The sequence below is a fragment of the Balaenoptera ricei genome, chromosome 5 (assembly GCF_028023285.1).
Source record: "Balaenoptera ricei isolate mBalRic1 chromosome 5, mBalRic1.hap2, whole genome shotgun sequence".
Taxonomy (NCBI): domain Eukaryota; kingdom Metazoa; phylum Chordata; class Mammalia; order Artiodactyla; family Balaenopteridae; genus Balaenoptera; species Balaenoptera ricei.
Genome location: NC_082643.1, coordinates 142,383,542 through 142,404,680, shown reverse-complemented (window position 1 = coordinate 142,404,680; position 21,139 = coordinate 142,383,542). Strand labels below are relative to the sequence as shown.

The 21,139-nt window shown below is 55.6% G+C and overlaps 1 protein-coding gene across 2 annotated transcripts in view; it reads right to left on the bottom strand.

Moving 5' to 3' along the window:
• LETM1 (leucine zipper and EF-hand containing transmembrane protein 1) overlaps positions 1–18,044 on the bottom strand; it is a 30,718-nt gene extending 12,674 nt beyond the window's left edge. Inside the window, exons 1-6 of one of the 2 annotated variants that reach the window (XM_059923753.1) lie at positions 17,739–18,044; positions 13,716–13,776; positions 7,578–7,989; positions 3,706–3,849; positions 2,895–3,032; positions 2,047–2,250 (exon numbers count right to left, since the gene is read on the bottom strand). In XM_059923753.1, coding sequence (XP_059779736.1) covers positions 2,047–2,250; positions 2,895–3,032; positions 3,706–3,849; positions 7,578–7,989; positions 13,716–13,776; positions 17,739–17,817 — 1,038 coding nt within the window. In that variant the 5' untranslated portion in view covers positions 17,818–18,044. The remainder of the gene's footprint in view (positions 1–2,046; positions 2,251–2,894; positions 3,033–3,705; positions 3,850–7,577; positions 7,990–13,715; positions 13,777–17,738) is intronic. The other variant, XM_059923751.1, reaches the window with a different exon arrangement.
• Between the last annotated feature and the right edge of the window lie 3,095 nt (positions 18,045–21,139).

The window sequence follows — 21,139 nt, the reverse complement described above, 5'->3', positions numbered from 1 at the left end:
AGCCTGAGGGTGGCGGTCCCAGCCCCGCTGCCACTGTGTGTGTGTGGGTCCGGGGGCGGGGGTCGGGGGGGGGGGGAGACACTGTTTCCTGTGGTGTCTGGCTGGAGCAGAGCAGTCACTCTCTGAAGTCTTCTGTCCTGCTAGGTGGCCCCGTTCCTTTCCTTTGACCACAGGATGGGATTCTAAAGTCTGTGCTCGTTGGCGATTCTGGCTTCTTCAGCCCCATGGCTGGATCTATGAGGCACAAAGACCTCCTGTGTCATTCCTGGGGTCCCAGGGGCTTCTCCCCACTTTTCAGAATCTTATGTATGTTTTTTACCATTTAACGTCCAGGGGAAAGTATGCCCCCTCCACCTTCTCAACAGCAGAGGTCTGGCCACCGCCCCACCTCATAGGAATCTGAAGCACTGAGGTGAGGTGACTTGTTCAAGGTCACAAAGCTAGTGAGTGGCCAGGACACAACCCAGGCCTCCTGCCTTCATGCTGCCTCTCCCGAGGAGGGGCAGCCGCAAGGCAGATTCTCCAGCAGAGCAGAGAGACAACTTCTCTTCATCCTTACAAAATGCAGTGATGATCTGCTTCTGGAGAACAAGAGAGACAGTTTTACCTGCAGACGGAAATCTCGGAGGATGGGTTTAAGAGTGATCAGACCAAGAAGAAGAGAGGATAAGTAAACTAAACATACAAAAGGATGTAAAATACGGGAAGAGCATATGTGATGCAGGGGCCGTGAGCAGTCTACGGGGAACATAAACCACGTCGGGGGTGGGTGGGGGGTGGTGTTTAATACAATGATGGAAGCGTCACAACCAGGAAACAGGATAAGCACGGACACAGACACGCCTAGGGACGTTACCGTAGAGCTGCTAAAATCCAAACAAGATGCAACAAAATCCAAACATCTCAGATGCTGCCGGAGAAAGATAGACACCTTCAAAGCAACCGTAATAGGCCTGCCAGCTGACATGCACTCAATGGCATCTTTAAATGTAGAAAAAAGAACTGCAAGCCTGGAGTCCTATACCCAGCAATACCCTGCAGAATGGAAGGTTAATACAGACAAATCCATACAAACAGGAACCGAGGGGACTCCTCAGGTGGAGGAAACGGCCTGGGTGGAAATGCAGGAAGGAAGGAAGGGGGTCAGGAGGGTAAATACGTGGTGCACACACATCAACTCAGGAGCAAAAGCGCATGCAACGCAGAGGCGGGGGAGGGCGAGTGCAGCTGGGACGTGGCGCGTGGCAGGAAAAGCACTCAGTCCCATTAGACTCCTGTGTGTCGAGGAAGCTCACTGTAAACTCTAGAGAAACTGCTAAAACAATACATAAGGAACAAGCTAATGGAGAGGGGATGGAAGAGTAAACATTTGATTAATCCGAAAGAAGGCAAGAAAGGAGATTAAGTGGAACATAAAACACATAGGACAAACAGGAAAAGAGTATGGACTAAATACTCCAACTATCTAAGACAGAGGCTCGTCAGAGCAGATTAAAACAGTAACAAACACAAGGCAGAGAGGATTCAGGAAGCCTGTAAGTAACAAGAGGGAAGATCAGCCCAGAGGCAAGCTGGTTCAGCTATCACAAGACCAGACGCCACAGACTTCAAGGCAAGAAGCGTCACTAAGGAGAACGAGGGACGCTTTGTGACTTCTTCAGACACACACACTCGGGGTGCACACTGCACGGGGGCAGGCAGGCGGCACAGCTCCGGAGCAATCTGGTCACGGGCCAGGACTTGCTTTTGGCCTCCTGCCCTTTTTACTCAGGAGCCCCAATCCTAGGTCACTATTTTTATAGGTCCTATCGAAGATCTGGGGCAAAATTCACATTAATAGGTATTTATTAGAGGGTTCTTTAGGGTAGCAGATTAGCTGAAGTGACGGTTAATAAACTAGGACACGTTCGTATAATGAAACATTAGGCCGTCTTTAGAATCCACCTTTTCAGCAACTACGTCCCACCACGGGAAGGTGTGCTGTCACGGCGGCTGGAGACCGTGTGATCCCAGCACTCACCCCAGGAGCGGGCTGTGGGCGCTCACCTTGTCGTCGGCCTTGATGGAGCGCAGCCGCATGGTGAGCTGGAAGCGCAGGAAGTTGTTGGTGCCCATGGACTGCAGCTCCAGCAGCTTGCACAGCGCCACCAGCTGCAGGCGCGTGAGGTTGTCCAGGGTCAGCTCGTCCTCAAACAGTTTGGAAAACCGCATGATTTCCTCGTTGCTGGGTCTCTCACCCGTCTCTCGGATCTGCGGGAGCCATCGTAAGGGTCACCACGGGTGGGCTGTGTCCCCCGCACCCCCATGGCCTCGGGCCACACGCCTCAAGTCAGGAAACAAAGCAGAAGGGGCCACCCACACCCTCCCTCAGCTCCGCTCACATCTCCTACCGGGAGTGGCCCCTGCGACCCAAAGCCCTGGGCGCTGCCTGGCTGGGCTCCTGCGAGCGAGGCGTCCGCGCAGCGCACGGCACCCGGCCCCTGGACCTCGTCTGCTACGCCAGCGGAGCCGAGGAGGCTGGCCGGGAGGAGGCCGGGGCCTCTCCGCGCCGGGCTGGCGGGCGGCCTTGCCTTCCTCCCGCACCGCGGACGTGGCTATGGGGCAGTCTCCCCCTCCTTCCCAGCCCAGCCCCCTGCTGGTCACACCTGTGGGGTCTCTACCTCCCCCAGGGCTGCTGCAAAGTCTGGAGACCCAGGCCAGGGCTTGGGCACGTCAGTTCACGTTCTCGGGACAGCAGGCTTGACCTCCAGGAGCCCCGCCCCCATCGTGCACAGTAAAAAGGAGGGAAGAAAGGAGACAAGGCACGCTCCCCAGATAAGGCGGGCAGCCCCGAGGCGCTAACCAGCACTGGGGACCCACGCGGCAAGGCCTCAAGGGGCGATGCATCACAGCACCTTCTGGAAAAACACGGAGAAGTCTTTGGTGGCATTCCCCTTGGCTGCCTTGTTCTTCAAGGCCATCTCCTCGATGGTGTCCTGAAGAAACTTGGCCAGCTCCAACTTGACCCGCAGCTGCTTCTTCAGCCTCTCCTCCTGCGAAGTCAGAGAGGGCACTGCACTCCTGGGTTCCCGCCCCGCGCGGCTTCCTGGACGGCGCCGGTCCGGCAGCTGCTTCGAGCCCCAGCACGGAGTGCAAGTACACCCAGCCCAGCGCCGCCAGGTGCCTCCTGAACAGCACTTCCTCCACCCACGAGCTCTGCGTTTGGAAACTTTCTATTTCACAATTTTAAAAAATTTGTGTGACCCTCCCCACCCCCCGCCAGAGAAGGGGCCAGCAAACTCCATAAAGAGCTGGCCTGTAAAGCTTTTAGGCCCTGTGGGCTGAGCCATGTGAAACACGAAGGCCATCAGACAATCCATACACGACAGGGCATGCATGTCCCCAGAAGGCCTTACTGACCAAAAGGGGCAGGGCTGGCATGGCCCGTGGGCTGCAAGTCTGCCAACCCTGCCCTAGACCCGTCTCGCCCCCCACGAATGGGTCTCGACCTGTGGCTCAAGGAACACTGGTCTAGAGAAACTAGAATTTAAGACACATTTAAAGAGAAGCAAACCTGAAACCAGCATCTATTAAATAATCATAGCACAGCATGACTGAATTATGAAGAAAACATAAATTTAAAAACATCTAACATCGGAAATGTCAGTCATAAAACAATGCAGCCTTGTAACTGCTTTCAAACTGGGTCTGAAACGAGCCGGTCACCTTGATGGACTGGGTCTCGAACGTGGACGGTAACATGTTGGGGAAGAGCTTTACGGCAACAGGAAGCAGGAACTCCATGAAGGGCACCACCACGAAGACCAGGAAGGGCACCAGGCGGAAGAGGTCGGCACAAATCCGGAGGAACTGGAAAGGGGCGGAGGGACCAGCGGGTGACCGGGGAGCGTGTCTCGCGCGGTCGTCCGCAGGAGCAAGAGCGGACGCCTCGCAGGGAGCAGACAGCGCTCCGGAGGCGCCCTGAGGCCAAACCGCAAGGCGGCGCGGCCTTCACAAAAGCTGGGTGGAAGCCACCTCCCCGCGTGGAGTGGCACCCATCGCTGGACGCTGCCAGTGAGCCGCCAGGGCGTCTGCCAGGTGCCCACCGGCCTGGCGGACAGCCGGGCAAGACTGACAGCCGGAGGACTGGCCACTGCTGGCAGCAGCGAGGGCCTCCGGGGAAGGCTGCGGCCACACCACGCGCTCCAAACGCTCTGCGGAAAGGAGGGCCGCGTGCTGGCGGGGCACTTCTCTTGTGCTCCCTGACACAGTCGGTTAGATTTAAGCCTATGCTACACAGCAGTGATCCGGGAAAAAATCCAAGTGCCTCACTGATGTAAACAAACCACTGCTGATGACATTAAAGACATCTGCGACTTGAAATAATCGACAATCCCTGAGAACAGTGGACAATCGCTGCCGGGTCTCCGGCAGCTCACCTGCCCCCTGCACCAGTGCCTACTCAGCACATGCTCCTGCCCCTCGGAACCGCCGGGGTGCACAGCAGCCAAGACTACACTCCCCGCGTCACCAGCTGTGTTTCCACCGTGACTGACGAGACTGTCTTTGGAGGGGTGACGTCATTTCTATTAGGGGCCTCGTTTCTGGCTGGAGCACCACTTTCCATGACGGTTGCCCTCCCGGGGATCAGGCGTCACCTACCCTGCGACAGTGGTCACTGTGATCCCCTGCACAGGGTGTTCTCTCCACTCGTGAGGGGACGTCCCAAGAGCACGCAAATAAACACCCCTCTCTCTCCCCAGACACACTCATCGCGGTTCCTCCCAAACCAGCCTCTACTCTGATGGTCACAAAACAGCAATTTCCCAACTCAAGCCCATCTCCCCATTTATCAACCTCGCTTTGCACCTTCATTTTTCTATTTATTATCAAAATGGACTCAAGGAATCCCATGTTTTTCACTTGTTTATAATTCATTATCATTTATATTTTTATGCTCAAATGATCCCGGATATGACCCTTCAAGTTGGTGCCTATGTTTTTTGACATTCCTCCATTAAATTATCTTTAGCAGTTCTATCGAGGTTTAATTTACGTACCATAACATTCACTCATTGTAAGTATGTAATTCAATAAATTTTGGTAAATTTATAGACTGAAACCATCTCTAAAATCCAGTTTTAGAACATTTTCATCGTGACAAAAAGTCCCACTGTGTCCATCTGCAGTTCACCTCCACTTCCACTCCGGGGTCTAGGCAAACAGGGATTTGATTTGTTTCTACAAATTTGCTTTTTCCGTACATTTTCCACGCACGGAGTCAGCGTCCAGCTCCTGTGACCAGTGTATAAGCGTCTAGGAGCATCATGTCCTCTTGGCAACCTGACCCTCTCGTCACCATGAGTGACCTCTTCTGCCCTGGTAATCCTGGCTCTAACATCGACTTTGTCTGATATTAACGTTAGCTTTCCTGGACTCGTGTTAGCACCACTTACCTTTCTCCATTCTTTTACTTTTAACCTATTTGTGTCTTTACATTTAGATGTGTTCCCTGTAGAGTACACAGAGTTCAGTCTTGCTTTTTTATTTAATCTGACAATATCAACCATTTAGTTAATAAAACTAGAAAAAGAAAAAACCATACGACCATCTAAATAGACACAGAAAAGATAAACAACAAGAATTTACTGTATAGCACAGGAAACTATATTCAGTATCTTATAATAACCTGTATCATGAAAAATAATCTGAAAAATATATATATAATTGAATCACTTTGCTGTACACTTAAAACTAACACAATATTGTAAATCAACTATACTTCAAAAAAATTAAAAATAGTAAAAAAAATAGATGCAGAAAAAGCATCTGACAAAATCCAAAATCTGTTCCTAATAAAAAGTCTGATGGAATTTACAAAAAAGATACTAGAACTAAAAACTGAGTTTGGTAAGTCTGCAAGATACAAGATCAATATATAAAAATCAACTGTATTTCTATATACGAGCAATAAACGAATGGAAAGTGAAATTTTTAAAATTCTATTTACCTACAACAGACAGAACGTGGAAGCAACCCAAGTGTCCACGGATGGGTGATGCATAAACAAACTGTGGTCCGTACACACAACGGAATATCATTCAGCCTTGAAACAGGAAGGGGATTCTGACACCTGCTACGGCGAAGGTGAACCTTGAGGGCATTCTGCTCAGTGACACCAGCCAGTCACAAAGCACAGATCCTGTGTGATTCCACTGATATGAGGGCCCTGAAGGGTTCAGAGTAAGAGAGACAGAGAGTAGATGATGGATGCTGGGGGCTGGGGGCTGGGGGCAAGGGGTGGGGAGCTGTTATTTAACAGGTGCAGCTTCAGCTTAGGAAGATGACAAGAGATGAAAAGAGTTCTGGAGACAGATGGTGGTACCGACTTTACCACAGTGTGAATGTACTTAATGCCACAGCCTGTATACTGAGAATGCTTAAAAAGGGTAAATTTTAGGTTGTGTATTTTACCACAATGAAAAAATTCCATTCACAATACCATAAAAAATATGAAGCCACACACTATTGCTGAGGGAAATGGAAAAAGTCCCGTTTTATTCCTCACTGGCCATCCCCAGAAGTGCCCCCATTGTTTATTTTCCAGTCTTTTCTTATTTTCTGACACACGTTATTCTAGTACCACTGCTGTCCCAGCCCTTGACCAGTTATGCTTCCAAACAGCCCCGGTTCCTCTTCATGGGGGTGGTTAGACGCCAAGGGCTGGGAGTCAGGGGTGCTCATTGCTACTGGGGTGTCACTGCTGCTAGGCCGGGTCCCCAGACTGAAAGGGAGCAGGAGGTTTGACAGCATGAAGGACCAAGGATCTGATGAGAGCAATTTAACAAAGGCAGAAACTAAGTCACGAAACAACAGCTTCATCTGTGACAACTCAAAGAAACCGTGGGGTAACTTTCAACAATGCACTTGGCATAAAAGGATGGATTAGCAGTTCAATCATTCTAAAAGAATCACTCATATGGTGAGGGTGTCAATCCTTCAACATGCTACACCTTAAGCAAGCAATTAAAGCTCCAAAGGAGGACTTCCCTGGTGGCGCAGTGGTTAAGAATCCACCTGCCAATGCAGGGGATGTGAGTTTGAGCCCCGGTCTGGGACGATCCCACATGCCGCGGAGCAACTAAGCCCGTGCACCACAACTGTTGAGCCTGCGCTCTAGAGTCTGCGAGCCACCGCAACGAGAAGCCCGCGCACCGCAACGAAGAGTAGCCCGCTCGCCACAACTAGAGAAAGCCACTCGCAGCAACGGAGACCCAACGCAGCCAAAAATAAATAAGTTTTTTTAAAAAAACAAACAAAATAACCCCCACAAACTCCAAAGGCGGAGCCGTGAGCACACTTCAGGCAGAGAACAGAGCCCCGCGGAGCCCACCCACGCGGTTACGGCTGCACCTTCTCTACAGGGCTGCGTCAGCCACACACTGTCCCAGCGGAAAATCGGGGACCCTGAGGCGTCTGAAAGAAACATTCAGCTAACTCAGGCGAGAACTAAAGCTACTGCGGGACAATCTCTTGCTGTGACTTTAGACACTTAAAGCAACTGACAGGTGAGCCCAGCAGGGGCCCACGCCCATTACCTGCCTGCGCTCTCGGCGGGTCAGGCTGTGGCCGTGCAGGATGCGCCAGAGCATGCGCGCGGCGATCTTGGTGTCGATCCAGAGCAGGCGGAAGCCGTGGTAGTAGTGCTTCAGCTCATCCAGGACCCGCTGGCCCAGGGGCTTTCTCCCGGCCGCCTCTGCGGGGGGGCTGTACACGGGGCCGCCTTCTTCCAGCTTCTTGTTCTTGTCTTTTAGGGACCGCAGGGACTTCTCCACCACGGAGTCATCGCCCAGCGGGGGCGACGAGCGCCAGCAGCGCACAGGAAGGAACCTCGGCGCTGCGACCACCACGCACGTGTGCCGGGGCCTCAGAGCCCAGCGGCCGAGGGGATCGCCTCGCGAGGAAAGGCACACGGGGTGGACGGGACTGCAGCCGCCAAACGGAAGTTTCCTTGAAGAGGGAAAAAAGAAGCCAGGGGTGAGGGGCCGGCCTCGCTATGACCTCCCGGCGGCAGCGCAGACCGCAGCTGGATCCACACCTCACGCCCAGCGTCCCAGCGTGTGGGACAGACTCCCTGCCCCTTCCTGACGCCGGAGAAACACACTCAGGGGAGCCGGCCCCACAGGCAGAGGTGAAGGGGCTGCTCGCAAAGGTCTTGTGAGAGAGGCCAGTGAGGGCTGGCCGGTCCCCACGGCCTCGAAGGAGCAGGTCAGACACAAACAACCAGCAAAGGCTTGCCTTCCAGACAAGACAGACCCAACCTCTGGGTGGGTCTCCCAGGGCAGCCCTCTCCCCTAGCAGGTGACTTTCTACAAAGACCTGCGGCTCCTGAGCAAGTCATGAAAACCAGGGAGGATGCTGCAGTCAACGGTGCCCCGCATCTGTGCAGCAGCCGGGCAAAGGCCTCTGTGCAGCAGCCGGGCAAAGGCCTCTGTGCAGCAGCCGGGCAAAGGCCTCTGTGCAGAAGGACACAGACCCGGTGAGTACAGCCCGAAGCCCAGGCCTCCCTCTCCTCCCCTGCCGCCCACTCGGCTCCCACACTGGCCTCCTTGCCCATGCGCAGACTCCAGGCCCAGAGCCTCCGCAGCCGTGCCTGCCTGCACACCCCACAGGTGCCGGCTCCGCCCTGGGCTTCCTTGGGCCCCCCGACCTGCGGGGCTACCCTGGTGCCCACCCCTCTCACATCCTCACACGTGGGCCGTCTCCCACTGGACCATGGGCTCCACGAGGCCCAGTGGGGAGCCGCCTCCACACCACAGCGGGAAGCTGCAGGGGCTTCCGGAAGTGGGAACCTCAGAGCCCTCTCCGTCGGCACCATATCAGGCCTACAGGGCTGCCCAGACCCCCGCCACCAGAGAAGGCCAGTCTGCTCTTCCGGGCCCCAGGCAGCTGTGTCCTCGGTGTCTGCCTGCAGGACAGCCGCTCGAGGAGGGCCACTCGCTGCAGCCTGAGTTTCTGGAGCCTGGACCCGGCCCTCCCCAGCTCTCGGTGCCCACTAGACCTGGCACAGCCCAAGGTCTGGGCACGACGAAGAGGTCCCCTTCCAATGGCAACACCTGATGGAAGGCCATTTACAACCCAACATTGGAACAATCTACCCACACAATTCTCCTTCCGTGTTTCACCATCTTCTCATCTCACGTGTCCCTTCAGAAACCCCTCCCTGCTCACGCACAAATCCACCACTGGGTGGCCGAAGGCCCACGCACTTGAGAGGCTGTTGATCGCTGACACACCCCAGCTCCTTCCCACCTGTCCAGTCCTCCCTGCGCACCTGGCCTGCTGCCAGCAGCGAGGACCCGCGCTCTGAGCAGACCATCCCAGCTCAAACTCCAGCTCCACCGCTGACTGCTGCGTGACCTCGGACGAGCAACCTCTCTGCTTCAAGAGCATCCCTAGCGGATGTGTGCGGGCTAACACACAGCAAGTACCCAGAACAGTGCCTGGGGCACAGCAAGCCCCATGAAAGCAGTTGAGAAGCCACCGGTCAGGGCTGGAAGAAAGCTGGGAAATGTCTAGTTTAGCTGCTCCTTTTATGCACGGGGAACACTGAAGGACAGGCCCACCTTGGCTCTGGCCTGTATGGGCAGAGACAGCTGGCAGATGGCACCCCCCGCCGGCCTCTCTTCTGTCCCGAGCCCTTCGACCCCGCAGTCAACACCTAAGCCAGGAAAGGCGGGTCCCTCGAACCTGCCCTGTCCTGAGTCCCGGCGGCTGGGTAACAGCCTTGCCCAGGGCACGGCAGCACCGCTGGCTCAGCCATCACCCTCTGTGCCTCAGTCTCACCTCTCAAAGCGAGAGATGATCATGCCCACATCTCCTGTCTTCATCAAGCTTAATTATCCAATTTTCCAACACAGTTACCAAGGAAGCAAGTGGCTTCCTCGAGGTGTGATGTCAGTCACAAGGGGCAGCCAAGGGGCAAGGACATAGACCCAGGAAAACAGACCAAGCAGAGAAACATGGGGTGCATCCAGCGAGGGCCATCAGGGCCCCAAAATCTGGCTGTCTTCACGCATGTTGGAGAGATTATTAACGATCTAGCCAGAGAGATTTAGCTATATTCAAAAAGCACAAAATTGCATAATTATTAAAAAATTTCCATCAAAACAAAACTAACGTGGGCACTGTTGCCTTTCCTCGGGGGAGCTGGGACAGACGGCATCTTCGAGAAAGCAGCTCCCGCTCTGCCCCGACCCACCAGAGCCCAGGCGTCAGTAACCCGGAAGTGCCCGCTCCCCTCACCTGCCAACACGTGGGAAGGTCCCTTTCCCAGGGGGACAGCATGCCAAGACAGCAGCCCAAGGCTGGGCCAGGGAGGACGCCAACCCTCCACGTGCCCCCTCAGCTCCTCAGGGCAAACAGGAAAGGGAAGGCGGGGCGGAGCAACAGGCACTGTGACCCAGAGGGTGTTCCGGAAGTGCAGGTGCCCGGAGACAGGAGGGGACCCCACGATCGCCTGCAGGACAACGTGCCCCTCAGCCGGGACCTGGAGCCCTCGGGGCCATAGGACATCCACGTGAGGGCAGCACCTGTCACCAGCAGCTCAGCGTTTGCGCTGCGAACCTTACATGCGCTCCCGCCAAGGGAGACTTGACAGCAGAAACAGCTCACCAGCTCCGGTCTTCCCACTGAATGGGGTTCGGCGCTTGCGGGCGGGTTCAGAACCGCCTGCTGTTTTACGGTCTGAAGGCTCATTCAAGTTGTGGGTGCTTCCTCTCTGCCTTTGTTTCTATGATAAGGGAGGTGAGAGCAGCTAGACAATGTCCACGATGTTATCTTGGATCAGAAACTCTCCCCCACTCACCCTTCAGGGGTCTGGACGTTTCAGTTAAGACTGAGATTGCAGGGCTTCCCTGGTGGCGCAGTGGTTGAGAGTCTGCCTGCCGGTGCAGGGGACACGGGTTCGAGCCCTGGTCCGGGAGGATCCCACATGCCGCGGAGAAACTAAGCCCGTGCGCCACAACCACTGAGCCTGCACTCTAGAGCCCGCGAGCCACAACTACTGAACCTGCACCACAACTACTGAAGCACGCACGCCTAGAGCCCGTGCTCCACAAGAGAAGCCACTGCAATGAGAAGCCCGCGTGCTGCAAAAGTAGCCCCTGCTCGCCGCAACTAGAGAAAGCCCGAGTGCAGCAACAAAGACCCAACGCAGCCAAAAATTAAATAAATAAATAAATTTATATATTTAAAAAAAACTGAGATTGCGAAATGACTGTCAAAAAAAACTAATACAAATGAGTACCACTTACAACTACTTATCTGTGTGACTCAAGATTTCTTATACTATGCGATCAAAATAAAAAATAAAATTTCCTGGATGCTGAGACTGACATAAGACTTCAACTCCCGTCTATAATTCCTAAGCTGAAGTGTGTGAGTTCAGGACGACAGCTTTACAGTTCTGTTTAACTTTCTAAACACTGTGAACTTAGAAATTACTAGAGTCTCTGTTTTTTGCTGTCGTGATAACACGTGAATGACAACAGCTCTCTGATAACACAGCTGGCTACTGAGATTAAAAAAACTGACAAACTGAAGCAAACTGGGAAGGAAGACACAAAAAATCACTACTGTGCACTAGGCAGGCAATTAACTAAAACTGTGCTACCTTGCGAGCTAAAAACAATCAACGGAGCTGTGTGAAGTGGCCAGGCACAGGAAACTGTACCCAAATCAGTAACTTCCACGCCGCCAACAATCACTTAGAAAAGATAATCAAGAGTGAGCCCCCTCAACCCCACCAAATACAGCACATCTGGGAACTGTCTTAAATTTAGGCCGTGCACGTGGCCTACATAAGGAACACGACAGACCCTTTTCCGAAAGAGAGAAAACAACTTACAGGTGGAAAGACCACGTGTGATTTTAAAAGTTAATATTCCCAAATGATGTTATGGGTTTAATGACATTCCAGTTACAATCCCTAAAAGACCATTCTAGAACGGAAATAATTCAAAAGTTGGTCTAGAAGGACTGTGGAGAAAGGAGGCAGGGGAGGCCTGGCCCCCGGCAAGTGACAGGAGCAGACAGTCCCCTGCAGGAGAGGCAGGCACGCCAGCCCTGCAAGCGCCGGGGTCACTGACCCACGCGTGGCGCCGCCCCACCACCTGAAGAACCAGACCACACAGCAGAACTAACCTGCCTCAGCGCTCAGTACTTTAAACCCAGAGACTTCACACCGAAACGCAGACTTCCAGCTTCTCCTGAAAAACCCTGACAGCTGACCCTGCGGGACCACATCCTTCATGGCAGCCGCGGCCGCACCCCCAGGTCACTGGTCACCCGTTTCCAGCCACCCACTGGGCCCCAAGCCCCTGAAACGCCAGCCGCCGATTACAGAGTTCACTTAGACCTCTGAAATCCAGAAAAGCACACTTCAGCAAGAGTTCTACAAGATGTTCTACACTCATACGTTAATGCCTCCACATCATAAAAAGAGGTTTCGTGGCGACAAAGTCTGGCGACTATCAGAAGAGGAACCTAATTAAAATCAAAGCCCAGAGCTGGCTGGGAGCACGCTGGCAGCAGGTGGGGGCCTGCAGAGGCTGCTGCTCGGAGGGGCTTTTGAAAATACTCTGTCGTGTCCCCGCCAAACACTGCCCACGCGCCCATTCCCCTCCACGAAGACACCTGCTCACGGGTGGAAAGGCTGGGCCCAGCTGCTCATTTTAGGACTATATAAGAGCCAGAAAACTGGAAATACGCTTACACACACTTCTGCTTTAACAGCAATCGAGTTTTCCTGTGCAGCTTGTGTACTGCTTGTTTTAGGGAATTGAATCTGTCCCAGGCAGCATCCTCCAGGAAAGTTTCATGGCCAAGATGAGGCAACAAATCAACAATCTCAAATGAATAAGAAAATCCGAAGAGCCCACAGCTCCATGGACAAGGGGTCGTAAGGGTCCAACACTCTCACACAGGAAGGATCGGGGGTGTCGAGAGGCACGAGCTCCACTCCAGGCACCCGGGGCAGGTGGACGTGGACCCGGTGCCGACAGCAGTCTGGGTGCCCCACCACACAGGTGAGGGCGTCAGGAGACTAAGCTCAGGGGCGTGGGCAGGGATGATGGCTGGCGAGGAGAGTACAGCAGCCCCGCGGGAAGCTCAAGTCCATGGGTGACAGTGGACAGAGGAGTGTGGGTGCCACTCCCTCCAGGAAGCCCTCCAGCCTCTCAGCAGTACCACAGACCTCCCACCACACTCCAGATATGTCCCCAGGACCAGCAGGGCAAGCCCTGTGGCCAGCGATCGATCCACATGGTCTTCTCTGAAGGACCGAGCGCAGTGCAAGGGAAGGTTTGTCTGTGTGTTCATACGAAAAGCCACTGGAAATGGCAGCTGTGTGAGTGTGGAAAAGACTCAATACTGTATGCAGACTGTGGTTACCACTGCATGTTTCAAAAAACAGATACATAAGGAAAAAAGACCAGAATAAAATACACCAAAAGGCTAACAATTTCTGTAAAAGGTACTGGGATTACGAGTGTTTATTTTCCCAATATTCACTAATGTACGTGGATACATATTTCAAGATGAAAAGATACAGGTTTAAAAGAACACAGAGCAGGAACGTAGGCTATACCACCTCCCCAAACCGAGAGTCGCATGTCACTTGAGCACTTTCAAGCCTCCACCTTCAAACAGGCAGAGGGTGACACTTATCTACTTACACGCAGCTCGTCAACCCCACGGTGCTGGCACAACTGAGGCAGGCACAGTCCCCCGCACGACCTGCGATTAAAACAGAAAAAACAAAGTCAGCCTCCAGCCAGGAGCTTCACGCTGGCACGGGCTTTTGTAGGCTGAGTCTCCGGAAGCTGAGCGAAGGCGCTGCCCCAGCTGGAACGCGGGGTCTTGGAGGCAGTCCCTGGGCCCACGCACCCCACCTGGGGGCCCAGGCCCTGGCGGCCCTTCAGGCCTCCCCACCTGGGACCACCCACCCCCCCAGCCCCGGCTGCCTCTGGCGGGCAGACGCAGGGCGCACGTGATCCCCAGCGCACAGAGCAAGCCAGGGCCCCGTCCAAATGTCCCAACACGCCCCCTGCCCACACGAGCGGTGGGGGCCGTGAGAACTGCCAGGACGACCGACGCCAAGAGTGAACCAGTTCTTGGATAAACAGTACTGAGGAGTGCGCGGCACGTTTTCAGGATTTTCACGCGCTTTTGATGCTTTCTCTAACGCTAGTTCTCAAGCCCTTCCTCCAGCTGAGGCAGATCCACCTTCCTTGTTCCCCCAACAGAAGCCCCCCACCTCGAGACCTTAACTCAGAAATGGGCCCCGCGGCAACCAGACCAGCTGCCGCAGCGCCCAGACCCCCTGGCCTGCCTGCCCCCTGCACACCGCCCTGCCAGCCCCTTCCCATGCCCTCCCCACTCTGAAGGCCTGCAGAGCAAACCAGGGGTGGGCTCCAGGCTCTGCCCGCCCCACCCCCCGCCCCGGCACAGAAGGTGGTGGGTGTGCCACCCCCTCCTCCCGAAGCCCTTCTGTTGTCTCTTTCCTGACAACCACCCTGAACTCTGACCCCAGCTGGGTCTCCTACAACTCACTGCTACCCTAACTCCCCAGAGTTAGTCCTGGGCCCACAAGACGGCCCCCACTTCAAACGCCAGTTACAAGTGGGGTCCCCAGGCTACCCACACTCCTGCCAACTACGAATTCGGGGTATCTATGACCCTCTCAGTTTTGATAATTTGCTAAAATGGCCCACAGAACTCAGAAAAGTACTCTATTCACTACTGCAGTTTATCATAAAGGATATAGATGAACCGCCAGGTGGAAAAGTATATAGTGCAAGGTCTGGAAGAGTCTTTGGGCACAGGAGCTTCTGTCTCCATTGACTGGCATGTGCCACCAACTCAAAAGCTCCCCAAGCCTCCCTGTTCAAGAGTTCCTATCTTCACTGCCTAGGCATGATTGATTAAATCCTTGGCCACTGGCAACTGAACTCCATCTCCAGACCCCCTCCCCTCCCTGGAGTTTGGGTGTGGGTCTGGAAGGTCCAACCCTCTAATCACAGGTACCTCATTAGTATAAACTCTGGGGTGTGGGAAAGGGACTCATTATGAATAACAAAATATTTTCTTATCATTCAAGAAATTCCTAGGGTTTTAGGAGCTCTGCCAGGAACCCAGGATGGGGCAAAAGAGACCAAACTTATTTCTTCCTATCCCATACCTTTCTTCACCTGGCTTCCAGGACACCAGGCTCTCTGGGGTCTCCCCCCTACGCTGCTCCAGGCAGGATCCTCCCTGCCCCATCTCCAGATCCTCCCCAGGCACTCCGTGCCTGAACACCTGTGGATACACGAGACCCAGAAGTCCGACGGGCACCTCGCACTCAGCAGCTCCAAGAACTCCCGGCTCCCCCAGCCTGCTCCTCCCTAGTGCTCCCTTGTTTCAATAATGGTCAGAGGCCGGGCCCGCTGCTCTCACACCCAGTCCTTGGCACATCTGGTCAGCCCACCTCTACAAGTCCCAGCCCACTCCCAAGTCCGTGCCACACACAGCAACTTCCTCCCAAAGAGTACACGGTGCGAAGGGCAGGAAGTAACTCTGGAGAAGACACCACCTTAGCCAGTGATCGAGGTCAGCACAGCCATGGTCCTACACCTGCAGGCACCCTTGACAGATGTGATAAGAAGGACACACTTCACCTCTGGGGTCTTCCTCCCCAAAACCCTTAACCCCGGTCTAACCATGACAGAAACATCAGACAAATCCCAATAGATGGGCATCCTACAGTATATCTGACCAGTCCTCCTCAAAACTGTCAAGGAGAGTCTGACAAACTGTCACAGCCAAGAGACCAAAAAGAAATGGTGACTAAATGTAATGGGGTGTCCTGGATGGGGTCCTGGGACAAAAAAAGGACATCAGAATAAAGTATGTGCAGAATAAGGGAAATCTGAATACACTGTGGACCTCGGTTAATAACAATGTATTAATGTTGGTTTACTGATTATGACAATGACCCAAATTGATGTAAGATGTTAATAATGGGGGAAATGTGCTCCAGAAAAGGGCTGCCACACCCAGCTGGGAGCATCATTTCCAAGGGTTCAGGGACTGGCTCCCCACGGTCCAGCCCTGGGTCTTGCAGGCTCTGGATGCCCTGTAGGTCCTACAGCAAATCAGCCGTCTGACCAACACTCAGCCCCTTAGTGTCCGTATAAAGAACAGTGCTAACTACGGGACACACCTGTGTTCCTGGAATGATACAACCACAAAACAAATTCAGCTGATTTTTAAACTGTAAACATGCTACAGAAACCTGTGTGGCGGGGCTTCCCTCGTGGTTCAGTGGTTAAGAATCCGCCTGCCAATCCAGAGGACACGGGGTCGAGCCCTGGTCCGGGAAGATCCCACATGCCGCGGAGCAGCTAAGCCCGTGTGCCACAACTACTGAGCCTGTGCTCTAGAGCCCGCAAGCCACAACTACCGAGCCCACGTGCCACAACTACTGAAGCCCGCGCGCCTAGAGCTCGTGCTCCGCAACAAGAGAAGCCACCGCAGTGAGAAGCCTGCGCACAGCAACGAAGAGTTAGCCCCCGCTCACTGCAACTAGAGGAAGCCCGCGCAGCAACGAAGACCCAATGCAGCCAAAAATAAATAAAATAAATTTTAAAAATATATATATCAAAAAAAAAAGAAACGTGTGTGGCCAAAGTATTTTTATCACCATACTTCAGAGGCAAGACATATAGAGAGCCCTGACAGCAGAGGGAAGGACTAAAAGCTGGACTGGGCACCCAGACTATCGTTCACACAGGAGTGCTTGCTGTTTCATGCCCTTCTCTTGGCTCCAAAGGTCTAAGCAGCTGATCAACCATTATTGTTAAAAAATGACAAGAACCGTGTCATCCAGGGTGCCTTTACAAACTGTGAACACCTTGAAATACATAATTTTACTTGACAACCTCAATCTCATAGGACAAATAACAAGCCAGAAACTCAGAAACGTTAACGTAAAAAGAGACATGGAGTGAGGGTCACTGCAGGCGCCCTACATGCGGGCCCCTAAGAGCCCCGCGTTATGTGTGATCTCCGTGTCACAGCTAGGGTCACTGAGGCTCCAGGTACAGCGGGACCTGCCTGAGGCCACGCGAAAAGGCCTGGGGACCCTGCACGACGCCCGTAACACCATAAAGGTATCGGTCCCAGGGACGTCCGTCTTGCAAGCCGGCAGGGCCTGCTCGCCAGGGTGTGGCAGACCCCGCCGTGCCCCCCGCCATCTCTAGAGCCCCGAACGTGGCCCGAGGGCAAGAGCGTCCTCGCGAGTGGGCGCCAGGTCCACGGGTCTTAACCACGAGAGGAGCGCCGACACCGTCCCAGGGGTGGCTGTCAGCGCGCTCCCTTCTAAACTTTCCCAACCCCGCTCCCGACGCAGCGGCCGGCGGCAGGGCGACTAAGGTCACAGCGCGAATGAGTCACACGCGGTCCCCGCGGGCACCCACGGCCCGGACGCTCCCCACCCCCGGCGACCGGCCGGCCAGGGCGGGGCGGACGAGCAAGGCCGCGCAAGGCCCCTCCCGGCGTGACCCCGGCTCCGGGCTGGGTCCGAGTGCTGCGATCCACTCAGCGGGGAGTCGCCCGGACCTGGGGGTGGCGGGGGGCCGGCCCCGAGGCCCTCCCCGGTCCTCCCAACACGGCCCCGGCCCCGGCCCCGCGTCGTCGGCCGAGCGCCGGCCGCTTACCCCTCGGAGCGGCGGCGCGGGGCGGCGGGAGGCGGGCGGGCCCCCGGCCGCGGCAACTCCTCAGTAAAATGGACGCCATGTGCCCTGCGCGGCGGCCGCCGGCCTTCTGATGCTGCTGCTCCTCCCCCGCGGCGGCCGCGGCGCCTCCGCCCGCCCGCGGAAGGTTGAGAACGGCGGTTGGCTGCAGGCGGCTGGCGCTCAGCTCAATGACCCGGCACCGGCGGCGGCCATGTCCCGGCACCGACGTCCGGTGGCGCGGGGCGGGGCCGCCTGGTCGCCGCTCCCATTGGACCCTTAGGGCACCCGGCGCCGGCCAGGTGAGGGGCGGGCCCGCGCCGCCGCGGACTGCCCGTCCCGGCGTGCCCCGGGCGGCTGCCCCTGCAGCGCGCTGCATTCTGGGTCGCGGCTCGACGCTTGGCCCCGCGTGCTGGCCGCAGGGGCTCGGGGAGCCGGCGGCGCATGCGTGCTGGGCCCTTCCGGGTCCGGGCGGCGGCGGCTGCGTGAGGCTTGGTGTGCGGCGGAACCGAGCCCCGCGCCGACTGGCGGCAGATACCTCCGGGACGTTTGGGGACCGTCCCCGCCGGGGGCTGAGGGGCGTCGGCGGCCGGGCCTCTCTGGCCGAGCCCCCGGTCGGCCTCCGCCCCGTCCCGGGCCGCCGCTCGCAACACCAAGGGCCCCGGCTTCCGGGCGGCGCCCCCAGTGCCGCTAACCGCTCGAGCGTCTGCTCCCGGGCGGGAAAGACCCGGCAGCCGTGACCTTTGGGCCTCACCTTCCCCTTCCCTAAATGCGGTCACTTGGTCGTGAAGGGTCGATGAGGTGACGCAGGGAAAGCAGGCTGGGGGCATGTGGGGCTCGGCGGCTCGTGGGGCCCCGTGGTCGCCTCCCCAGCAGGTCACGCCCACCGGCCTGCACCTCAGTCCTTCCCCGGGACTCCCCACCCTGCTTCCCACCCCCCGGCCTTTGCCGCTCTCAGGCCCTGCTCCGCCTGGAAGTTCTTTGCAGTCCTTCTTGCGTCCTCTGCCTGTCTGTCTTGTTCGCGGATGTGACCCCAGGGCACTGCTTGGCGAGGTCCTGCAGTGCACACTCAGCGCGCATGTGTGTTGTGCGGTGCAGGAGTGTGGAACTCCTGATCGCAGCAGGCGCCCGTCTTCAGGGGCTGCTTGGATGGCAGTGTCCCTAGGAGGCTCCCGCAGCACTCAGCCCTCACTGTCTGGAGGAAGTAGCCTGCCTGCGGTGGTTTTCCTGAACCTGCCTGAGCCAGAACTGCCAGGTGCTGGATCGGGATAGGCCTAGAGTCCCCGCCTCAGGTGGCGCCGGTCAGTGCAGGGCACTCTGAAGATGACATGAAGTGCCTGTATTGGCCCTGGGCAGTGAGCGCTGTAGACTTAGAATGCAGGGCTAATCTAAGCTCACAGATGCCTGACACCCAGGCCTCCACTGCCAACAAACCATAAAGCCAGGCTCCTACCCGTGCCTCGGGAGGGGGAGGGGAAGGGGGGGAGTCACAAGGAAGGACAGTCCTTGGGCTAGGCCTGAGCCAGGGCCAACAGGCGCTCAGGGTTGGACAGGATGGGACTTTTAACGCCCAGAGTGTAGGAGTATGCTGGTCTTAGTACTAGTAACTGACATTGGCCCTGAGCTCCTGAGGGCTCTGTCCCAAAGCTGTCGAGGGGCAGAGAGGGAGGCCCTACAGGGGGCCCGAGGATCAAAGCTGGTCCCTGATAATGCTTCAGGGTTCCAGCTGGCCCAAGACAGGGCAGAGCATGAGGCAGTGACCGACCAATGGGCATGAGTGTCCGTCTGTTTGCAGGACTTTGAATAGCAACACTGCTCACTGCCCTTGGGTGACTCACCCCTGGCCCAGCCAGGTGGGGTGGGAAGGAGAAACCAAAAATCAGGTCTTTGTAGAGCGGTGAGGGTGCTGTGTCTGGGGCTTCTGGGCAACCTGGGCAGGGTGGAGTTTTAGAGAAATTCATTTTTCAACAATCAATAACTTTATTGGGTTTCCTGGTTATCAGAAGAACATATGCTCACTGTAGCCATTCAGGTCTATAAAAATAAGTATAAAGAAACGAGTAGAAATCTGGCATCCTGCGGGCTTGTCATGCACACCGTTAAAGCCAGATGAAAGGCTGCCTTCCTGCCCTGCGTCCCTTCATGCAAGAAGAATGCAGTACAAGAACGCAGAATCATGGTGCAGCGAGTTTGTCTTAAAATTATGAACTCTTTCTGCCTTTTTTTTTCTCTCTTTTTGGGGGGCTCCCTTTTCCTCTTCCCTGTGCTCCCCACATACTGTACATAAACTTCTATAGTCACTGCGCACTTACACAAGTGACAGAGTCGAGAAAAACAAGGTGGGATGTCCAGGCAGCACAAATGCCCCAGTTAGGGAGGTTAGAGAATCGGGTTAGGAATCAGGTTAAGGAGTCAGGTTAGAGATCACGTAAGGTTAGGGATGAAATTAGGGACCCGATTAGGGGGTTCAGATTATAGATCAGCTTAGGGAATCAGGTTAGGGGGCAGGGTACCAGAGGAGGCCTGGGCAGGGCCGTGTGCTGTGCTCCAGCCACGCCTAGGTGCAGGGCAAGCAGAACTGGACTGGGCCATGTTGGGGTTTGGCCCAGAGGTGTGATGAAGGAGGAAAGGGACAGTGGGGTCAAGGTGTGTGTGCAATAGAGTGGCTTATATAAGGCTTGGCCAGGAAGCTCAAACTGGGGAGGAGGGGAAGGGGGGAGGAGCGGGGGGCGGCCTGGGACAGTGGAAGGTGGCAGGATCATCGGCCTGTGGGGCCTGCTGGGCCTGAAGGGAGTTTGGAGTCGGGTACCAGAGCAAGTGAGCTGGCCAGAGAGGGATGCTTACAACAGGGGTGGTGGGCGTGGCTTGAACCTGTGGGCCGAGGCAAGGGGTAGGGTGTGAGCCCAGGAGAAGAGCCCGAGGTGAGGCTGGAGGGCAAGGTCCTTGAGGAGAGGGGCCAGGTGCCTTTGAGCACCACGGGGAGGGGCGTGCCTTCCCCCAGCAGCCTCAGCCAGGTTCGTGCATGGAGCGTACCCTGATCAAGCAAGATGGTGGCTGTGGGCTGGATGTGGGAGGGACATGCATTTGAGTCTTGAGAACCCAAGGATGGGGTCCATGGACCAAGGTTGTGCGTACTGGTTCCTCACGGCAACACCCACCCTCTCCTTGCCTCTTCATAGCGGAACCCTGGGTTTACTGAAAAATCTTTTTGCAAACCTTTAAAATTAAAAGTTTTAATATTAAAATTAAAATTAATGTTACTTCAATGTGTGTGTAGTGAAGCGGCCACGTCCCAGGTGTACAGTCGGAAGCGTTTTTCCACTGTACACACACCCGTGCCGCCCTCACTCCAATCACAGCAGAAGGCCGCCAGCCCTGCAGCAGCC